This window comes from Pteropus medius, unplaced genomic scaffold (genome assembly GCF_902729225.1).
Source record: "Pteropus medius unplaced genomic scaffold, Ma_sr-lr_union100, whole genome shotgun sequence".
NCBI lineage: Eukaryota > Metazoa > Chordata > Mammalia > Chiroptera > Pteropodidae > Pteropus > Pteropus medius.
Window position 1 is genome coordinate 5,035,704 of NW_024340700.1, and position 16,212 is coordinate 5,051,915.

At 59.0% G+C, this 16,212-nt stretch overlaps 1 protein-coding gene across 2 annotated transcripts in view; it reads right to left on the minus strand.

Moving 5' to 3' along the window:
- PDE10A (phosphodiesterase 10A) overlaps window positions 1-13,019 on the minus strand; it is a 181,539-nt gene extending 168,520 nt beyond the window's left edge. Inside the window, exons 1-2 of one of the 2 annotated variants that reach the window (XM_039881383.1) lie at window positions 12,338-13,019; window positions 12,149-12,298 (exon numbers count right to left, since the gene is read on the minus strand). In XM_039881383.1, coding sequence (XP_039737317.1) covers window positions 12,149-12,298; window positions 12,338-13,004 — 817 coding nt within the window. In that variant the 5' untranslated portion in view covers window positions 13,005-13,019. Of the gene's footprint in view, window positions 1-11,293; window positions 11,352-12,148; window positions 12,299-12,337 lie in introns of those variants that run through there. The other variant, XM_039881373.1, reaches the window with a different exon arrangement.
- Between the last annotated feature and the right edge of the window lie 3,193 nt (window positions 13,020-16,212).

Consider the following 16,212-nt stretch of genomic DNA (forward strand, 5'->3'; position numbering starts at 1 on the left):
CGGACTGTCCCTGAGGCACAGCTCTATCTAATAATGGCATCTGTAAAAAGTGGAGACCACCCCAAAACCCAGCAGGGACACGCCGCGCTATTAGCAATACGGGGTGCCTCCCACCAGACTGGAACCCAGATATGCGAAGTCGTAACAATGTTGAATCTCAAAAGTTTGGCCAGGACACACACTAAAAAAATGTATCAACACAAAACTAAAAAATTCAAAAATCACTCTGGGGAAAAAAAAAAAACACGACACTTTCCTATTGACGGGCCATTCAACAAAAAGAACAGAACGGTTACAAGACACAAGAGGCGCTGCAGCCCCGCAGCCGCCGGGACCTCGCGAGAAGTGAAAGTCAACGACAGGCTGTTATTAACGAAGAACCACCGTTAACACGGAGACACTCCCGGTGACCCGGCGCCTCGGATGGCGCCTCAGTGCTCAGCGGAGCGAAGGGGCCATGACTCCGCCCCGCACCCATCCCTCCGCCCCCTGCCATCCCCGCCCCCGCAACCAGCCTCAGGCCACTAGGAGGCAACAGCACCTCCAAGAAAAAGTCCAGGGTCTGCCCCGAAGCCTCGCGTGTGGCAGGGATTAACCTGCGAGGACCCCAGCAGCAGGCACGCATGAGTCTGCTCAGAGAGTGGAAGGCCGGCATTGAAGGTTAGAAAAGGGTTTTCACCAAATCCAGTAACTAGGAAGGAAGTAGCAGCTAAAATAAAACCAATGGGTGGACGAGGAGGAAATAATAATGTGATAAGACAGAAAAATGTCAACATTATATGCGGAACACAGGGGAATAAGCAGGGTGGATATTCACTGAGGAGGAAGGAAAGAAGCCCACTCAGCTACTAAGAGAAACAGGGCGTATTAGCTTTAAACCCCAAATAAAATCGAGGACACATCAAATCCGAGGAGCTAAGAAATCCTGCTCCACCAGAGGCACAGGCAGAGGACCACCGTCCCCGGCCACATGTACAGCCCATCTCCTGGGGCCTGGCCACCTTCCATCCGCTCTGCCTGAACGGCTCCCACACCAGCTCGGCAGGTGTCTGCTGAGGAGTGTGTGAGTGAGTGAGTGAGTGAATGAATGAATGAATGTATGCATGAGTTCACGTTGCCGCTGCTCTGAGCGAAACCCAAATCACCATAACATTAAATCATTGTAGGCGGTGGCGGCCCGTTTCGTGGTATGAAGTGGCAAGACCACTTGAGGCTACATTTCCATTCATCCAACAAGTGCCAGAATGTAAAGCCCACATTATCACAGGGAAGACATTCAGTTTCTTGCCAAAATGTAGTGATTTCTACCAGATGAAGCTGGCTGGGCGGCCCTCCAACAGTTTAAACGGTAGTTCATGTCTTAAATGTGAAACCGTAGACTGTATCTCAGTCAGAAATTACATTCAAATAGAAGTGGGTTTTTTCCTCCATTTTCAAATCTGTGCGTGACATAGGAAAGGAGCTGATAAGATAAATAGGAAGGGTACTGATGCGTGCGATTTTTTTTCACTATTCATGTTCGACATTTGGGGATCTCGTGTAGGAGAAGTGAGTGGGAGGCCAGAGGAAGACAGAAACCAAGTGAACGAACTTCAGGGGCTGAAAAATAAACTGATCTCGATGGGAAGTCAATAGAAACGCAGAACAAGAAGACAGCACGTCAGCCACAAAGCAGGGTGACTGGCAACTGGTTAAACGGCATCTCAGTGAATTCTTATTTTTAAATCTAATTTTCGAATAGGTAATGAGTTATGTTATTCAGAAATCCAGACATGTGAGGAGGTATACGTTGAAAGTTTCTCTACGCCTCTCGCTCCCCCATCCACCCAGGTCTCCCTCGTCCCAAGGCCCCCCCACACTACCAGGTAAGTGTGGTCACCGCTCACTGGCTTCTGCCACTTCCTTTAGGCAACTACCAGTAAATACAAGCACACACTTCTACGGCCCCTACGATACAAGAGTGTGCATGTGGGTGTGTGTTGCTTTACACTTTGCTTTTTTCACACAGCGATGGATCCGGAAGGTTTTCAGCATGTGCATGTCACAGCTGCAAACTGTATTCAGCCAGGTCCCCACAGACACACCTCTCCCTGGCTTCCGGGCTGCGATATATCAATCCCTCGTTAAGTCACTTTGCCTACGTGGGAGCATGCCTAACGACAAACTCGCAGAAGTAGAATGATCAGCTGGCTGCGGCACGCCACACCGCCAGCTTCAGGGGCCGCACCAGCTGGTACTGACCAGGGACGTCCCCGACCTCCTGCTTCCTCTCACGACTGCCCACCGTGGGCTGCACGGCCTGGCCAGTACTGCCAATCCGGCAGGTGAAATGGTGCCTTAGCGTCGTTTTGAACTGCGTTTGTCGCATGGTGAATGAGGCTGAGCATCTTTCCATGCTTCGCAGTTCTAAGCACTGTCGGCTCCCACGCTCTGTGCTTTGTCGGAGGGATCCTCGTCCGCCCCGCTCCCGGGAGCTCTCGGCGTGTTCTGGAGGGCAGGCCTGTGCTGCACCAGGAGCTTTACGCGTTTCCTTTCTGGGGCAGACGTTCCAGAACTATAGCGGTTGGGTGCTCCCGGACGCCGACTCGCAGTGCAGGGAGCGGGCTGGATTCGGGCTGAAGACGGAGACCGGGTGGAGACCGGGCAGCAGGGCGCAGGGCCGCACACAGGAAGGGACCGCAGCTCACAGCCCTACAGCCCTAACGAGGCTCTTCTTTCCCTAATGTGGATAAACACCAATCGTTTCTTTGACTTCTGGATGTCGAGTGACATGTAATGGCTCTCCCCAGTCTAAGGCTAGAAAGAAATTTCCTCACTTTTTGCTTTCTATGGTTTCTTTTTGAACTGCACGAGTCCATTGCCATGTAGATTGTTTCCAATAACTACACGCTCGGGTTTCATACCCTTGGATTCAACCAACCGTGGGTCCAAAATGGTATTTTCAACCCGCAGCTGGGTGTCTGCTGCATGCCATTTTATACGGGGACCTGAGTGTCCCGGCATTGGGTATCTACAGGGTCCTGGACCCAATCCCCTAAGGGCTGACTGTATTAAGGTTGAGGGGAGTCAAAAGTTCTCCTTGGCTTTCTGAAGGTGCAGGGCGCGGTGCCCTAACCCCCCGTGTTGGTCAAGGGCCAGCTGTATATATATTTAATCACATGGTCCATTTGCCCTTTATCCCTGAGATAGTTAAAGAATGATCCAATTTTTATTTTTTCTAGATGACTACCTACTTGTCCCCAAATCATGTATTTAATAGTCCATCTTTCCTCTTCCTGTATGAGATGACACTTGAAAATTACACTGCATTCCTTATGTGTCTGAGTGTGTTTTAAGACTTATTCTGTTGCACTGGTTTGTCTTTCTATTCACATTGTACCACATTGTTTTAATTTTTTGAGGTTTTATAACTAAGTCTTTAATCTGCCTTAAAATAATTAGAAGATATATTTAATCATGAGACACGACTAGTATTATTCTAAGAAGGCATGATGACTAAGGAGACAGGAATGTTTTTCAAAGTAAACTTGTGATCTGGGACAAAAAGAAAATTTGAAGATGTATGTAATCCTGATAGCAATGAAATAACATATAATTACTAAATCTAGGAAGCCACAGTAATCAAACATTTTTGGATATCATTTTAGATGTTTATTTTGGAAGCTGCTAAAACCGTAATACAGAAACACATAATTACACCACGTACAAGGAAGGACGTACTTGAATTCCACATCCGCGTGATGCCGCTTCCCTCGCCCCGCATGGTCCTCCACCCCTCGCCAGCCTGCACTTCCGGAAGGCAACGTCTAGTCTCCTTTCCAGCAGTGACCTGGTCTTCCTGCACAATTTTCTCACACGGTTCTTGCCAACTTTAAAAAGTCCAAATATGCTCGCACTGTTATGAATAATTCATCACGGCCAAACGCGTGGCATTGTTTCCGCTCTCCGCAAGCTTCATTTTCTGTTTGCTAGTGTAGGAAACGTTTTCGTCAAAGTAAAAAGCTTTTTATCGGTGCCTCGGGAAACAGAACAGAGGCATCCAGAACGCTCCAAACACTTAGCCTCCTCCTTCCCATCAATGGCTCGTCCGTGCCCTCCGAGCCGGCGGCTCAGGCATGTGAATACACTGAGTTCTCGGTAATTCACAAGTCCTGGTCACTGGTGCCTCACAGTGTTTTGAAGTCACATTAGAATAACAGTGAAGCAGATGAAGTTGCACACGACCCTACCAAAACTTCCCGGCCGCACGGTTTATTTCATTATTTCCTTTATTTTAGGAAAATTAGTATTTTTCAAGGACCACTTCGATCGTCCTCGCCCCCTTACACGCCTTCGGGTGCTCATCCATCAGACTTATTGCACGTGGGCATGCTAGGCGAGGAGGTTAGGATAGTGAATAAACCACGCTTCCTGCTGTCAAGGACCACACGGGCTGGCGGGAGACATGCGGGCAGGCAGAAGGTACGAGTGCCAGGCGTTAGGCAGGCACAGCCAGGGGACCGTGGCACTCAGGGGCCCCTCAGCGGGCAAGCGGAGGCCCCGTCCGAGGAGAGCTCATGCCCCAGCGCAGGTGCACCGTGCAGGAGGCAGGACACAGCCGGAGGCAGAGGGTGTCTCAGGAACAATCCGAGGAACAAAGGCTTTGTCCTATGGGCCACGGATGCCATGAAGGGGGGTCGTGACACACCTACGCAGTCCTCTACCAACTGTCACTGCTAACATGCACCTAAGCGCCCTCAACCCCTCGTGAGACAGCGGCTCCCCAAAGGCACGGGCCAGGGGTGTCCAGACACACCCCGGCCGATGACCAAGTCAGCAGCGCATGCGCACACACACTCCAGAAACCAATGTGACGGTCTTTCGTCACCCTGAACTCGACGCGCCTCCCTGCCCTGCCCTGCCCAGGAGAAAACTCAAGGGACCGCCACGGGGCAGACTTGGCGGCCTTTCCCTGAGCCGCCCTGCCCGCTTCAGCCACCGTTGTCTTCTGCGTGAAGCCCCCGCCACCAACCCACTCTGCTCGCTGTTTTCCGGTTCTCCCTGCAGGTGCCACTCCCCCCACCCAGGCCCACGCGGGGTGCCTCTCCCTCACCCAGTACCCAGCCTCCCTCAAGACACCCTGCCGGGCCGTCCTCCCCAGGAAGCCGCGGCGGGCCGAGTGCTCGCTCTTGCGGGTTCAGCGTCTCCCCGAACGCCAAGGTGCTGCCTCCCCCGCGCCAGCTCTCGCCCAGCTCCCTCCACACCCGCCGCTGCGTCTGTCCTCCGAAGCGTTCCGTGAAGCCCATGACTCTCCTGAGTTCTCGATCGCTCCGTCACTCAGCCAGCTGTCCGGTCACCCATCCGTCCCCTCCCAGGGCCGCAGCCCGTTCTGCCCCGGGCCCCACTGCCAGCTCCCTGGGCCCTGCCCGCCTCTTCCACAAGCTCTCAGGTGACCGTAAGGCCGCCGGACCCAGGGAAATGGGACGCGGAGCTCCTGCAAACGGGGCGCTTCCTCCCCTCCCCCTCCGCCTTCCCGCAGGTGTGCAAAGCCCCTTCCTCCCATCTTCTTTAAGGTTGCGTTCCAGGATAACTTCTTCAAACTCCTTTTTCCTCAACATATAAGCATTCTCCAGTTAATCCTCCCCGGGGGCGAGAAGCCAGCTGTCGCCTCCCAATGGCTTTGCAGCTTTCCCCTTTCCTTCACTGAGGACCACCGCGGCCATGCACGCCTGGCCCGTGGACTCCTGACCCACTAACGACACGTTTCGCCCGGGCCGCTCCAGTCAGAATCCCGGGACAGCAGTCACTACAGACAGCCTGGCTGCCGCCCTATCTGGCCTCTGGGCACCTGGCTCCTTCGGCCCCGGGGCTCCTCCTCCGTGCTCCAGGACACCTTGTGTCCGGGCCTCCTCTCCCAGCCGGTCCCCTCGGGGCAGGCCGTGGCTCTTCTCCGTCAGATCTGCTATCTGCTGTCCTCTCCCTCGCCACGCAGCACGGTGGCACCCCCTACACACACACACCTGGAGTCACAGTCCAGAGCCCAGCTCCCCCCGCGGACCCCGGGGGCCGTCCCCTCATCCATCAGACAGGCTGGGGTGCCCACAGCAGAGCCGTCCTGCGCCACTCCGCCCGGCTCTCGCTGGAACCCCGACGTCAGGAGCAGCGTCTACTCGGTGGCGGGAAGCCGCACCGTGACGAGTCCTTATTCCCCAGCCTCGATCCATCGGCCTTGACCTCCAGACTTTACTTACCCAGCTGCCATCTAACCACCGCGCCAAGCAGTGTGCGGGGCATCTGGGCCCTAAGGATCCAAGCAGAAGGCCTGGATCCCCGCTGTCCCCCACCAGGCCCCGCCCCCAGGCCGCCCGCCCACCCCGCGCTGCGCTGACGCCCCCTCCCCAAACCCCGGCCGCCTGCGGGCTTATCCACCCCGCCTCCGGACACCTCCCATGCTGCATTCCATTCCCGGTATTGTCACCCGCACCCAAGTCGCCGCTGTCCCGTCCTGACTGCCACAGCGGCCTCCATGTGCTCCGGTTCCACGACAGCCCTCTAGATCCACGCACCAGAGTGCGGCCAGAGCGAGCTTCTGGGGTCACAAACCACGCCTCGCCCACCTGCTTAACGCCTCGCGGTGGCTTCCGGTTGCTCGCGGAGTAAAAGGCCATCGCTCCCTTGGCTTACAAAGCCCTCACCGGGCCATCTGCCTCCTGGCTGCACCCCGCACGTGGTTCCGGTGGGCCCTCCCGGCCGTCGGTTCTGTTCCTCTAACCCAAGCCTCCCTCTGCCGCCAGCCCACGGCGCCTGCCCTGACGTCGCCCCGCTGGCTGCCCTGGGTCACCTGGAGCCCAGGGGTCACTGCCACCACCCAGGGTGGCCTCAGAGCCCACCCAAACTGACCGAGCCACAGCCCACTGCTTCCCACTTTGATATTTCTGTTCTCTAAACATGGAGCCACCACACTCCCCCCAACACACACCCCCCCAACACACAATTCCCAACACACACTTCTGAACTCCCATCCAGAAACTAAGGAGCCACCTGTTCTGCCCCCTACCCCACCACGTGCCACACCAAAGCCCAGCTTCGCAGAGGACGGTGGTCTGCCTACCTTTCCACCTTACCTGCCCGAGTCCTTCAGGGACTCATGGTAAAGGTTAATGACATGGTCCTCACCATCAGCCGGACAACCCTCTCTGGCTCCACCACCCTCCTGCGTTCCCACCCCAGGCCGTTTCTGGTGGCTACCTCTGGATGCGCCCCCACTGGCCCGGCCCAGCCCAGCTTTCCGAGGCTTCTCCTCCCAGGCCCACCGGCTGGACGAGCCCTCAGCCTCGGGGCAGCTCCTCCGCAAAGCTTCCCAGGGCCTCAGGCAGGGCGCACAGGTCCCATGTCCTCCCGTGTCCCCCCGTGTCCCCTGCGTCCCGCTGCCTTGGGCTCCACAGAACTGGCTGTCTGGCACTCGCCTGAGTCCTGGCTCCATGGGACCCAGGCCAAGGCAGAGGAAGCCTGCAGCGAGTGGCCTCCCGGGTTCAAGTCCCTTAAAGACAAGGCCATGGCGGTGGAGGTGTTTGTTTTCATCTCTGAATTTCCAACACAACTATTCTGAGCACCTTCCACGAGTGTCAGCCACCCCTGCAGTCCCAGGAGGACTCCGGAAAGACAGGCCTGGCCCTCAGGCCCTCCTGAAGCAGCCTGCCTCCTGCACTGGGGGGGCCGGCAGGAAGCCAGGCGGCCAGTGAGAGAGCGGAACAGTTCCAGAAGCTGGTAAGTGCTGCACAGAAAACAGGACTGCGGACACCTTCTGCGTCCTCTGTAAAACCCCGAGGTCCCCACCACTGGTGGCTCCCCTGGGGCGCTTTGGATGAGGTGGGGGAGCTCGACTTACATTTTAATTCTGGATTATAACTGAGAGTTTGCCTTTGAAGGGAGACGATCTTTCTTTTCCACGAAAATTATCTTTTCTTCCCTGTCGCACGGCACGAGCTGTTTTTGAACAGAAACTAACAACGTATTAACTGGTGAAACGTTCACCACGCTGTGTTCGGCCTGCTGTATAGCAAACAAAGTCTTGGTATCTGCTTCATTATCTAGTGCAACGCATTTTCTTCTTCTGACCGGGACGTTTAAGGCCGAGCTTCTCGGCCGCTTCCGGACATGTCGGCTGTGGGCGCCGCGCCCCACAGCACGGCCCTGGTTCTTGTGCTCCTGCCCTGCGTTTCTTTTTTGTTTGTTTGTTTCTAATGCAGCAGAAAACGTTTCAAGTGGAAAATCATCTAAGGTTAATACGTGAGGTGGAGATGACAGAAGCCACCGTCTTACACTGTTCCCACCGCTTCTCATTTAAGCTTTCGGGGGCTGTCTCTGTTCATGCAGGTTTTCTTTCTTTTCTTTAATTAAATGAAAAGTGAAATTAATAGTAACGAATCTAAATAGTTCCACCCAATTCAAACAACTTGCCTTTTGGACGTCAGACCCTCGTGGTGCTGACCCCAGCCAAAACGGTCACTGATATCTCCGGTGACACCTGGTCAGCTCAGGACCTACACTCCTGGCCTGGCACAGCGGCTGCCTCGGTGGGTACCCACGTCCATACTTCAGGTCTTCCGAGGGGCGAGTGGTCATTTACATCTTGCTCAAACAGTCTGTACTGAACAGGTACGGGACTGTCGCCTGCCAGCGGGCTGCTAACTGGTTTACACCCATTTCTCTCGCTGGCCTTGGCCTTGCATCCCCTACACCCCTCGGCAACCTCAATCTCACCAGACCCATAAAAACGAGTTATACGTTTAGTTTAGTGTAACTTCCAGGTGTTAAACACAGTTGCTCGGAAAATGGGTCATATTTATTATCTCAGTCCGTTCAAGTGTTGGCCACACAGTGTCTTAAGTCTCAAGAAACAGAGCAAAGGTGACGGATGTTAAGTATATTTAAAATCCACAATTCCTGGAAACAAGCGCATTTTGTTTTGAATATTAGAGAAACACACGACAAACAGGAGTCGGGGGAAGCGCGTGCGGTCTGCAGTCGCCAGTCTGCTCTCACTCTGCTGCTGCCCCTGTGCCCTCCTCAGCCAACCCTGCTCTTTCCCACAGCCCTCCGCCTCACTCAGAGCGGCCCACTGGGGAGCCACACACGCCGCCTGGAATGTTCTGGCCTCCGCCCCAAGCCTTTTCCGTTGGCGTGTGCATCTCCTGTCCTTCCCACGCCAGCACCAAGTGCGACAAGGTGAAGTGTGAACGCGGCTCACGCTGGCCTCCACGAGTGACTTCTCGGCTTTCCTCTGTACACACGTGCACACCCCCCGTGGCAAAGTGGACCCCGCGTTCCCTCCCGGAGGCCTTCCTGAGCAGAGCTTGTGTTCCGATCGGCCACTTTCTGATGAGTTCAGAGGTCAGCAATCAAAGGCAGATGGCGGGAGGAGCGGAAGTCAGGAGTGGCCTGACGGGCACGCGGATCCTGCAGCGCTGGGCCTCAGCAAGCACCCCGCTCTGGGGGGCTCTCTCGGACTGGGCGTGGACGCCCCCGGTGCAAAGGCCTGGCCAGGGCAGCGCCCGGCAAGGGGCAGCGCCTTTCATGCGTTGTTCCGTGTGTGGCTGAGTGAAGCAGCGGACCGGCGTGGGCCGAGTACAGAGCCGAAACGGACGGGAGCAGAACGGGGGCAGTGGACCTGCAACGCGAGATTTGTCTTTGGACGATGAACACGGTGAAGCGGGCGCTCCTAGACACCAGCACTGAGCCCGGCAGCCTTTACCTCGCAACTCGCCGGACAGACCAAGAGATCCGACTGAACGGGAAAAAGGGAGTGAACGTGCGACAAGTAAGGCGCACCTGTCAGCGTCTGGGTACTTGTACATTCTTACGGAATGTTTTTTGTTCAAAAAGGACCATCTTTACTGACAAATATTTTTAGAGTCTGCCAAGCTTCGGGTACTTCAGCAATTCAGACCAATGTGGCCTGTCATGCAGCACTGGACGGAAACAAAGATCCCGAGACTGGAGTGTCACAGTCACCCTCGAGCTCCATCCCACTCTGGGGTGAGGCGGGGCTAACAACAGATTTTGTTTAAAAGTGCCTGTGTACTCGCTACCTTGGTAACAGTCTATTTCTATTAAGATGCCAGGCTACCCCCTGCCGACTTGGTTGGGGTGGGGGACCCACAAACTGAATTCACCATCACTGGGCTTCTTCCTCTGGGGCCTCCCTGCACAGGGGCCCTCCCCATGGCCTTCCTCTCCAGGTTCTCGGTCCTCTCAGAGGGAAAGCCTGCTGGGGACTGTCCTGGGGTGACGTCATCTACCTGGTCTGCTAGCCTGAATTCTGCCCCCCAGCACACAAATGGCAGTAACGACATACTAACAGAAACTTCGTCACTCTAGGAAAACAGGTCCTATCCCGATGCCTATACCCTGTCCCAAAACAATGCTGTCACAGGCGAGGGGTGGCAGCGTTCAGCCCCCCACTCCACCAGCTGACAACTGTAAGAAGTAGATGCTTATTTTTCAAAGGAAGAATTCACAAGTGTGGGAGGAAGAAAGTGGACCAGAACCGGCCCTAGGCAGGCCTGAGGCTGACCCAGCCCAGTCAGATCTGGCTGAGGCTCCGCGCTCACCCCCACCTTCCCCCGACCCGCCCTGGCCACCGAGGCTCTGTCTCAGTAGGTGAAAATGTCCACTGCTAACACAGCCAAAGGCAGCGGGAGAGCCCCCGCGCACACCCCTCCTCAGCTGCGGCTTCTAGGGACGCACCACCGCTGCCGGTGGGCCGGGGAGGCAGACCCTGGGGGCCGCTGTGTCCCTCTGACTGCCGGAGGCCACCGGACCGGCGGTCAGCTAGGAGTCCAGGGCCCACGCCCAGCAGACCGAGTCGACCTGCAAGTAGGAGCAGAGACCCGAGGCTGGAGCCCGCGCGCGAGTGTGTGACAGGCCGCTGGGCCACGCGGCTGCCCTGGACCGACCCGCGCCCCAGAGGCGAGCTCGCGCGACACGTTCACACGCCCCGGGCAGCGCCCCAAAGGCACCCGGACAAGTTCCGGCCACGAGGGGGGCCGGGGCCGGGGCGTGAGCGGCGGACGCGAGCAGGAAGCCTGCACAGCGGGCCAGCGCTGTCGTCTGCCGGGAGAAGGCGCCGCGGAAGCGCGGTTCCCAGCGAGCCGCAGACAAAGGCTCGGTGCGCACGCGGTGGACCGTGGCGCCCAAGCCCCGCGCGCAGGGCCGCGAAGAGCCGTGTCCGACCCGGGTGGCGCCCGAGTAGCCGGTGCCCCTGGCGCGACATCTCGCCCACCCGCCTCGGCCCCGGATCCGCGGTCCTCACCTCGCTCGCCCTCCATCCAGGACAACGGCGATCGCCTCGCCTGCGCGCCCGGCGCCACTCCCCTCATCATCTCCCGCCTCCAGCTCTCTGCGAACCTCTGCCTTGACTGTTCCGCTGTCTTGTCCCCCTCCCCCGTGACACGCCTTCTGCCACCTCTGCTCCAGCGCGCTCTCAGCCTCGCACCCGGGGCTGGGGAGGCGGCGGGGCCGTGGTCCGCTCGGGGGCGCGGCCCGAGGCTCCGAACCGGCGGCGCCTGGCTCCTCCACCCTGACGCCCATTGTCCTTGCGTTTACCGCCCCGAGCGCCGGCGAAGCCCCAGGACCTGCAGGAGTGCAGCCTGGGTCCTGGCTCTGGAACCGGGTCGTGGGGGCGGGGTGCGGGCGAGGGGCCCTGGCGCGCACAGTGAGCCCCGGCGGGCCACAAGTGCCTTCCCCTGGAGGGGTGCGGGGTGCGGGGCCCCGGCCTGCCCTCGCCCATCCAGGGGCCTCGGCGGACGGGACCCCCAGCGGAAGGAAGCGCGCTCACTCCAGCCGAGCAGTCCTGGGCGGGGAGAGGCGCCCGCGTGCGCGGTCAGAGTCGGGAGTGTGGGGAAGCGCGGGGAAGTGTGTGGCCGGACCAGCCTCGCAGGGCCCGCGGCGGGCGAAGGTCCGGCTCCACCCGCCCGCGGGGTCGCCCTTCCCCGCACACACGCGGAGCCTGGGAACCCCCGGAGTCCCGGCGCTGGCGGACGCTCCCGCGCGCCACCTATGCGCTGGCAGCCGCCCCCCACCCCCACCCCCCGAAGCCCACCGGGCGCTGCACGCCGGGCACCCGCGCCCTGCCCGCCCCGCCGCGGGGCACGGAGCCGGCACTTACTGGGGCTCAGGAAACACTCGGTCAACCTTCGGAAGCAGCTCGCACTGTTAGCAGCTCCATCGTCCATGTCGGCGCCGAAGAGCAGCGGGGCCGCGGCGGCGAGGGCGAAGCCGGCGCCTCGGGGCCGCCGCGGGGTCCGGCCGCCGCCGCCTGCGCCGGGGCCGGGGCCGGGGCCGAGGCCGGGGCAGCCCCCGCCGACGCCCGGAAAGCCGGGGGAGCCCGCGCGGCGGGTGGCCGGGCCGAGCGGGAGCCGGGGCGGCGGCGGCCAGGACCCGGCGCGGGCGGGGAGCAGGAGACCCTGGAGAGCAGGGGACAGCAGGAGCCGCCGCCGCCCGCCGCCGCGGGGACCGCTGCCGGGGGAGCTGCTCACGGGAGCTGCCGCCTGCCCTCCGCCAGCATCGCCGCCGCCGCCGCGAGCCGCCGCCGCCGCCGCCGCGCCCGCCCTTCCTGGGAGCCGCACGGGGAGGGGAAAGGCAGATGAGGAGGGAAGGGAAGGAGGGGGCGGGGGGGGCGGCGGCCAGAAGTAAAAGGAAGATGGAGTGGAGGAGGGGACAGGGGGGGAGAAGGCGAGCGCGCAGGGAGCGCGGGCTGCGACCCAGCCGCGCGCAGCCGGGGCGCCCGGGCCCCCCGCGGGGCCCGCGCGGCCTGCGCAGGAGGGGGGCGGGCGCGGGGGCGCGGCGCGCTCGGCGGGGCCGCGGCCAGGCCGTTCGGGGACCGGGCCCGCCGCGCCCCCCCCGCCGGCCGTGCCGCGCCGGGGCTCCGGGCGGAGTTTGCCCGGGCCGGAGCCCGGCTGGTCGGCGGCCGCGGGCAGGGGGGCCTGGGGGCGGGGTGCGAGCGGCCTTTCGGGGCTGGCCATGGCCCTCCTCCCCGGCCGGCACCGGCGGCTCCGCCCCCGCAGGACCTGCCCTCCGCCGCCGGCCGGCCCGAGCGCCGGTCTGCAGCTTCTCTCCTGCCCTCCGCGCCCCTCGCGGCCCAGGCTTCACATCGTGCTCCGCTCTAGGCGCGGGAGGACCAGGCCCGCGGCGAGCCCCGGGCGGCAGCGCCGGGCGGCTGGCGGCCGCGCACCGCGCGTTGCTCCCGGCCGGCGCCAGGGGCCGCGGAGACGCCGCCGGCGAGCGTGGCGTGTTCGTGCGCGCGCCGCTGGCTGAGCCTCGGCCGCCGCTCCGAAGCGGCGGAGAAAAGCGCCGCAATGCCGCGGCCCGTGGAGGCGGCGGCGGCTGCAGCAGACGCCCACTGGCGGAGCGGGCGCGCCCCACGCCGCCGCCGCCGTCGGCGCCCACGTAGCGCGCCCCGCCGCGACTCGGCGGCCCTCTGCGGACGGCGTGCGCCCGGGCCCGGGGAGAGGGCAGGGGCGCTCCCGCGGCTCTGCCGGGCGGTGTCACGGCCGGACCTGTGTTCGGGAGACAGTCTCAACCGTGCAGCTGCTCCAGCTGTTCGCTGCTGGCCCGGCCTCGTCGGCCTGTCCCTTGACCGAGCCAGGGAACCCTCCTGACGGCGGGCCGGCAGCTCCAGCCGAGCTGTGCTGAGCTTCCCTAGGGGACTTCACAAACTCGGACACTTGGTTGGGGTTCAGATCAGCACAGTGTTCCCCATAAACTAAGGCGTAGACGGCCGGTCCCGCCCGGCACTCCCTGTCGGACACCCGCCACCACACGAGCTTCGTGCGCACAGCCCTGTTTGCCCCTTGAGGTCAGACTTAGACAAGAACAACTGAGATCGTCGCCCCAAAGCCCCGAACAGCGCCTCATCACCCGTGGCTTTCTCGGCCCACCCCGCCCCCCGCTTTCCCAGCCCCGAATCCAGGCTGTTGCCAGTGAACGGACATGCGCGGCCCAGAGGACGCTCCGAACTGGAGCCGCCAAAGTTTGGGAAGTTGGAACGCTGGAGCGCACAGACGCGCAGGTGTCAGCGTCGCCGCCGACGCGCATAGCGAGGCCACCCCCTCCACACCCGGCGTTAGAGTGGGGGCGGCGGGCCAGAGGTCTCTCCCACGGTGGCACAGGCTGTCCAGACTCCCTGAACTAGGTCACCTTCCCAGCAGTGGAGCGCGCGCGCCAAAGCCCAGCTTCCTCCAAGGGCGAGGCGGTCACCTGAGGACCAGGAGCGTGCAGCGGGTCCGCGGTCCGGATGACACAGGGCTCGGGGTCCCGGACGCGCGCCCGCCCCTGGGGTGGGTTCTCGCCCTCCACGTTTTCTTCTCTCCGTCCAGTTCTCAGGTGTTTTTATTTCGAAGCGTGTGGCACGTTGCTCCCTGCCCCATGTTTCCCCCGCGCCCGCCCAGATACCCCACGGTGGGAGAGGATGCATTTGTGTTTACATGGAGGTGGGTGGTCACAGGTGGGGCGCCCTGACGCCGCGGCTCTGCTCCGAATACGGGCTGGGCTCCGAGCGCCGCGCGTGCCGGGCGCCGGTCCTGGCACTCACTAGATCAGAGTCCCTAAACTAGAGGAACGAGAAAGTGCTCCCGGTGACGCTTACCTTACTGGGGGGAGCGGGGAAGGATTTTGCCGTTTTGTTTTGTGTTGGGGGTGGGGAAACCCTCGAAGAAAATACTAGAACGACCGAGCAACGTGGTCTGGTCTGCCGCAGCCTCCCAGCTCTCGCTTCTGGGCCAGGCGCACCGACACTTGTACCTGCGCTGGATGTCGCGGGTTTGCGCCCGCTGCAGCCTCCGCCCCGCGCGTGGGCAGCGTCGAGGAATGGACCGCAGGGTCCGGGAGCACGTGTGTCTCCTCCGAGTGTTCACTGTTCGTTCCTTTACACGCAAAATGTCTCTCCCTGTCGTTAAGTTTTCTTAGTTGCCTGTTCGCAGTCATCAAAGCGACTTCCCAGTTACAAATAAATTTCCACTTAACTTGAACAGAAGCCTCCATGCCCGCGCGGGGCGGAAAACATCACATATTAGCGAGTCTTTGTTAAATCAGGACGTGAACTGTAGAATTTTCACTAACCCTTTTCTGGAATCAAACTTCTATTTTTCGTCCTTCTTTTTTCCAAATGCTTGATTGCAGACACGCATTTCCTGGACAAATTAAAAAGACAACGCATGACAACGGAAAAGGGTCAGGTCGAAGAGGTGTTTACTGAGTGTTGATTACATTTGTTAAGTGTTCTCTCTCCTGAATACCAGAGTCCCCTTCTTTTACTATAAGTACAATAGGCACTCAGCCACTTTGTCTTTATTCATGAAATTTTGTTTCGTCAAAGATTTACATTACAAACACAGGCACAAAGGCTCTGTCACTCACCCCTGCGTTCAGGTGTTGCCACCTGCAGAATACGTTTCTTCTGGATTCTTTTCCTTCTCTTTGATCTTCTCTGGTGATGTCAGAAAAGGGAGAAGATTGTCACTAAACATGTGTTACTCCAAACCTTTTATGAATCAACACATTGGCCCATGATTAAGTGAACTCTGCATTCTGATAGTCCCCATAAAGGCTGCATTTTAGCGACATGTCGAAATGCTGTGAGATTCCAGCACAACATAAGCACAACTGAAGTTATTAGTTGTGACTCCAGGGGGCACGGGAAGAGCAATGGCTCTTTGTAAAATAAACGGTCTTCATTCTCGGTGGAGAAAATGCCAGCCCACAGCACAAAGAAGAAAAACTAAAAGGACATTAGGGCAGGTATCACTAGTAAAAGCGCCAAAATTATGATGATTATTACTAGTAGTTCATTTTAAAAGAATACACAGTGTTTGTCTCTTCCAGTGACGAAGAAGGAAGTTTCTATGGGTTGTGAAACCTTCCCTTGGGTGTTCTATGCAACCATAAGTGCGTTCAAATTCCCCAAGCATTCTTCCATATGTGGTTCTTTTTAGATCAGGTTAATTCTATATTAGTTGTAGTATTTTATGCATAATAGTTCATTTATAGAGGAAATAATATCTGCCCGCTTATTATCGAATTTGAATTATCTTTTCTTAAAAACATTTGAAAACATAGGTCAAGGTAGATCCTAAGAAATTTTAAAATTATGATTTTCCTCATAAAATTATGGAATTCCTTTATGATAATTTAACCATACACTCCTTTTAATAGCCTAAGAGTTCGGTTTACAAT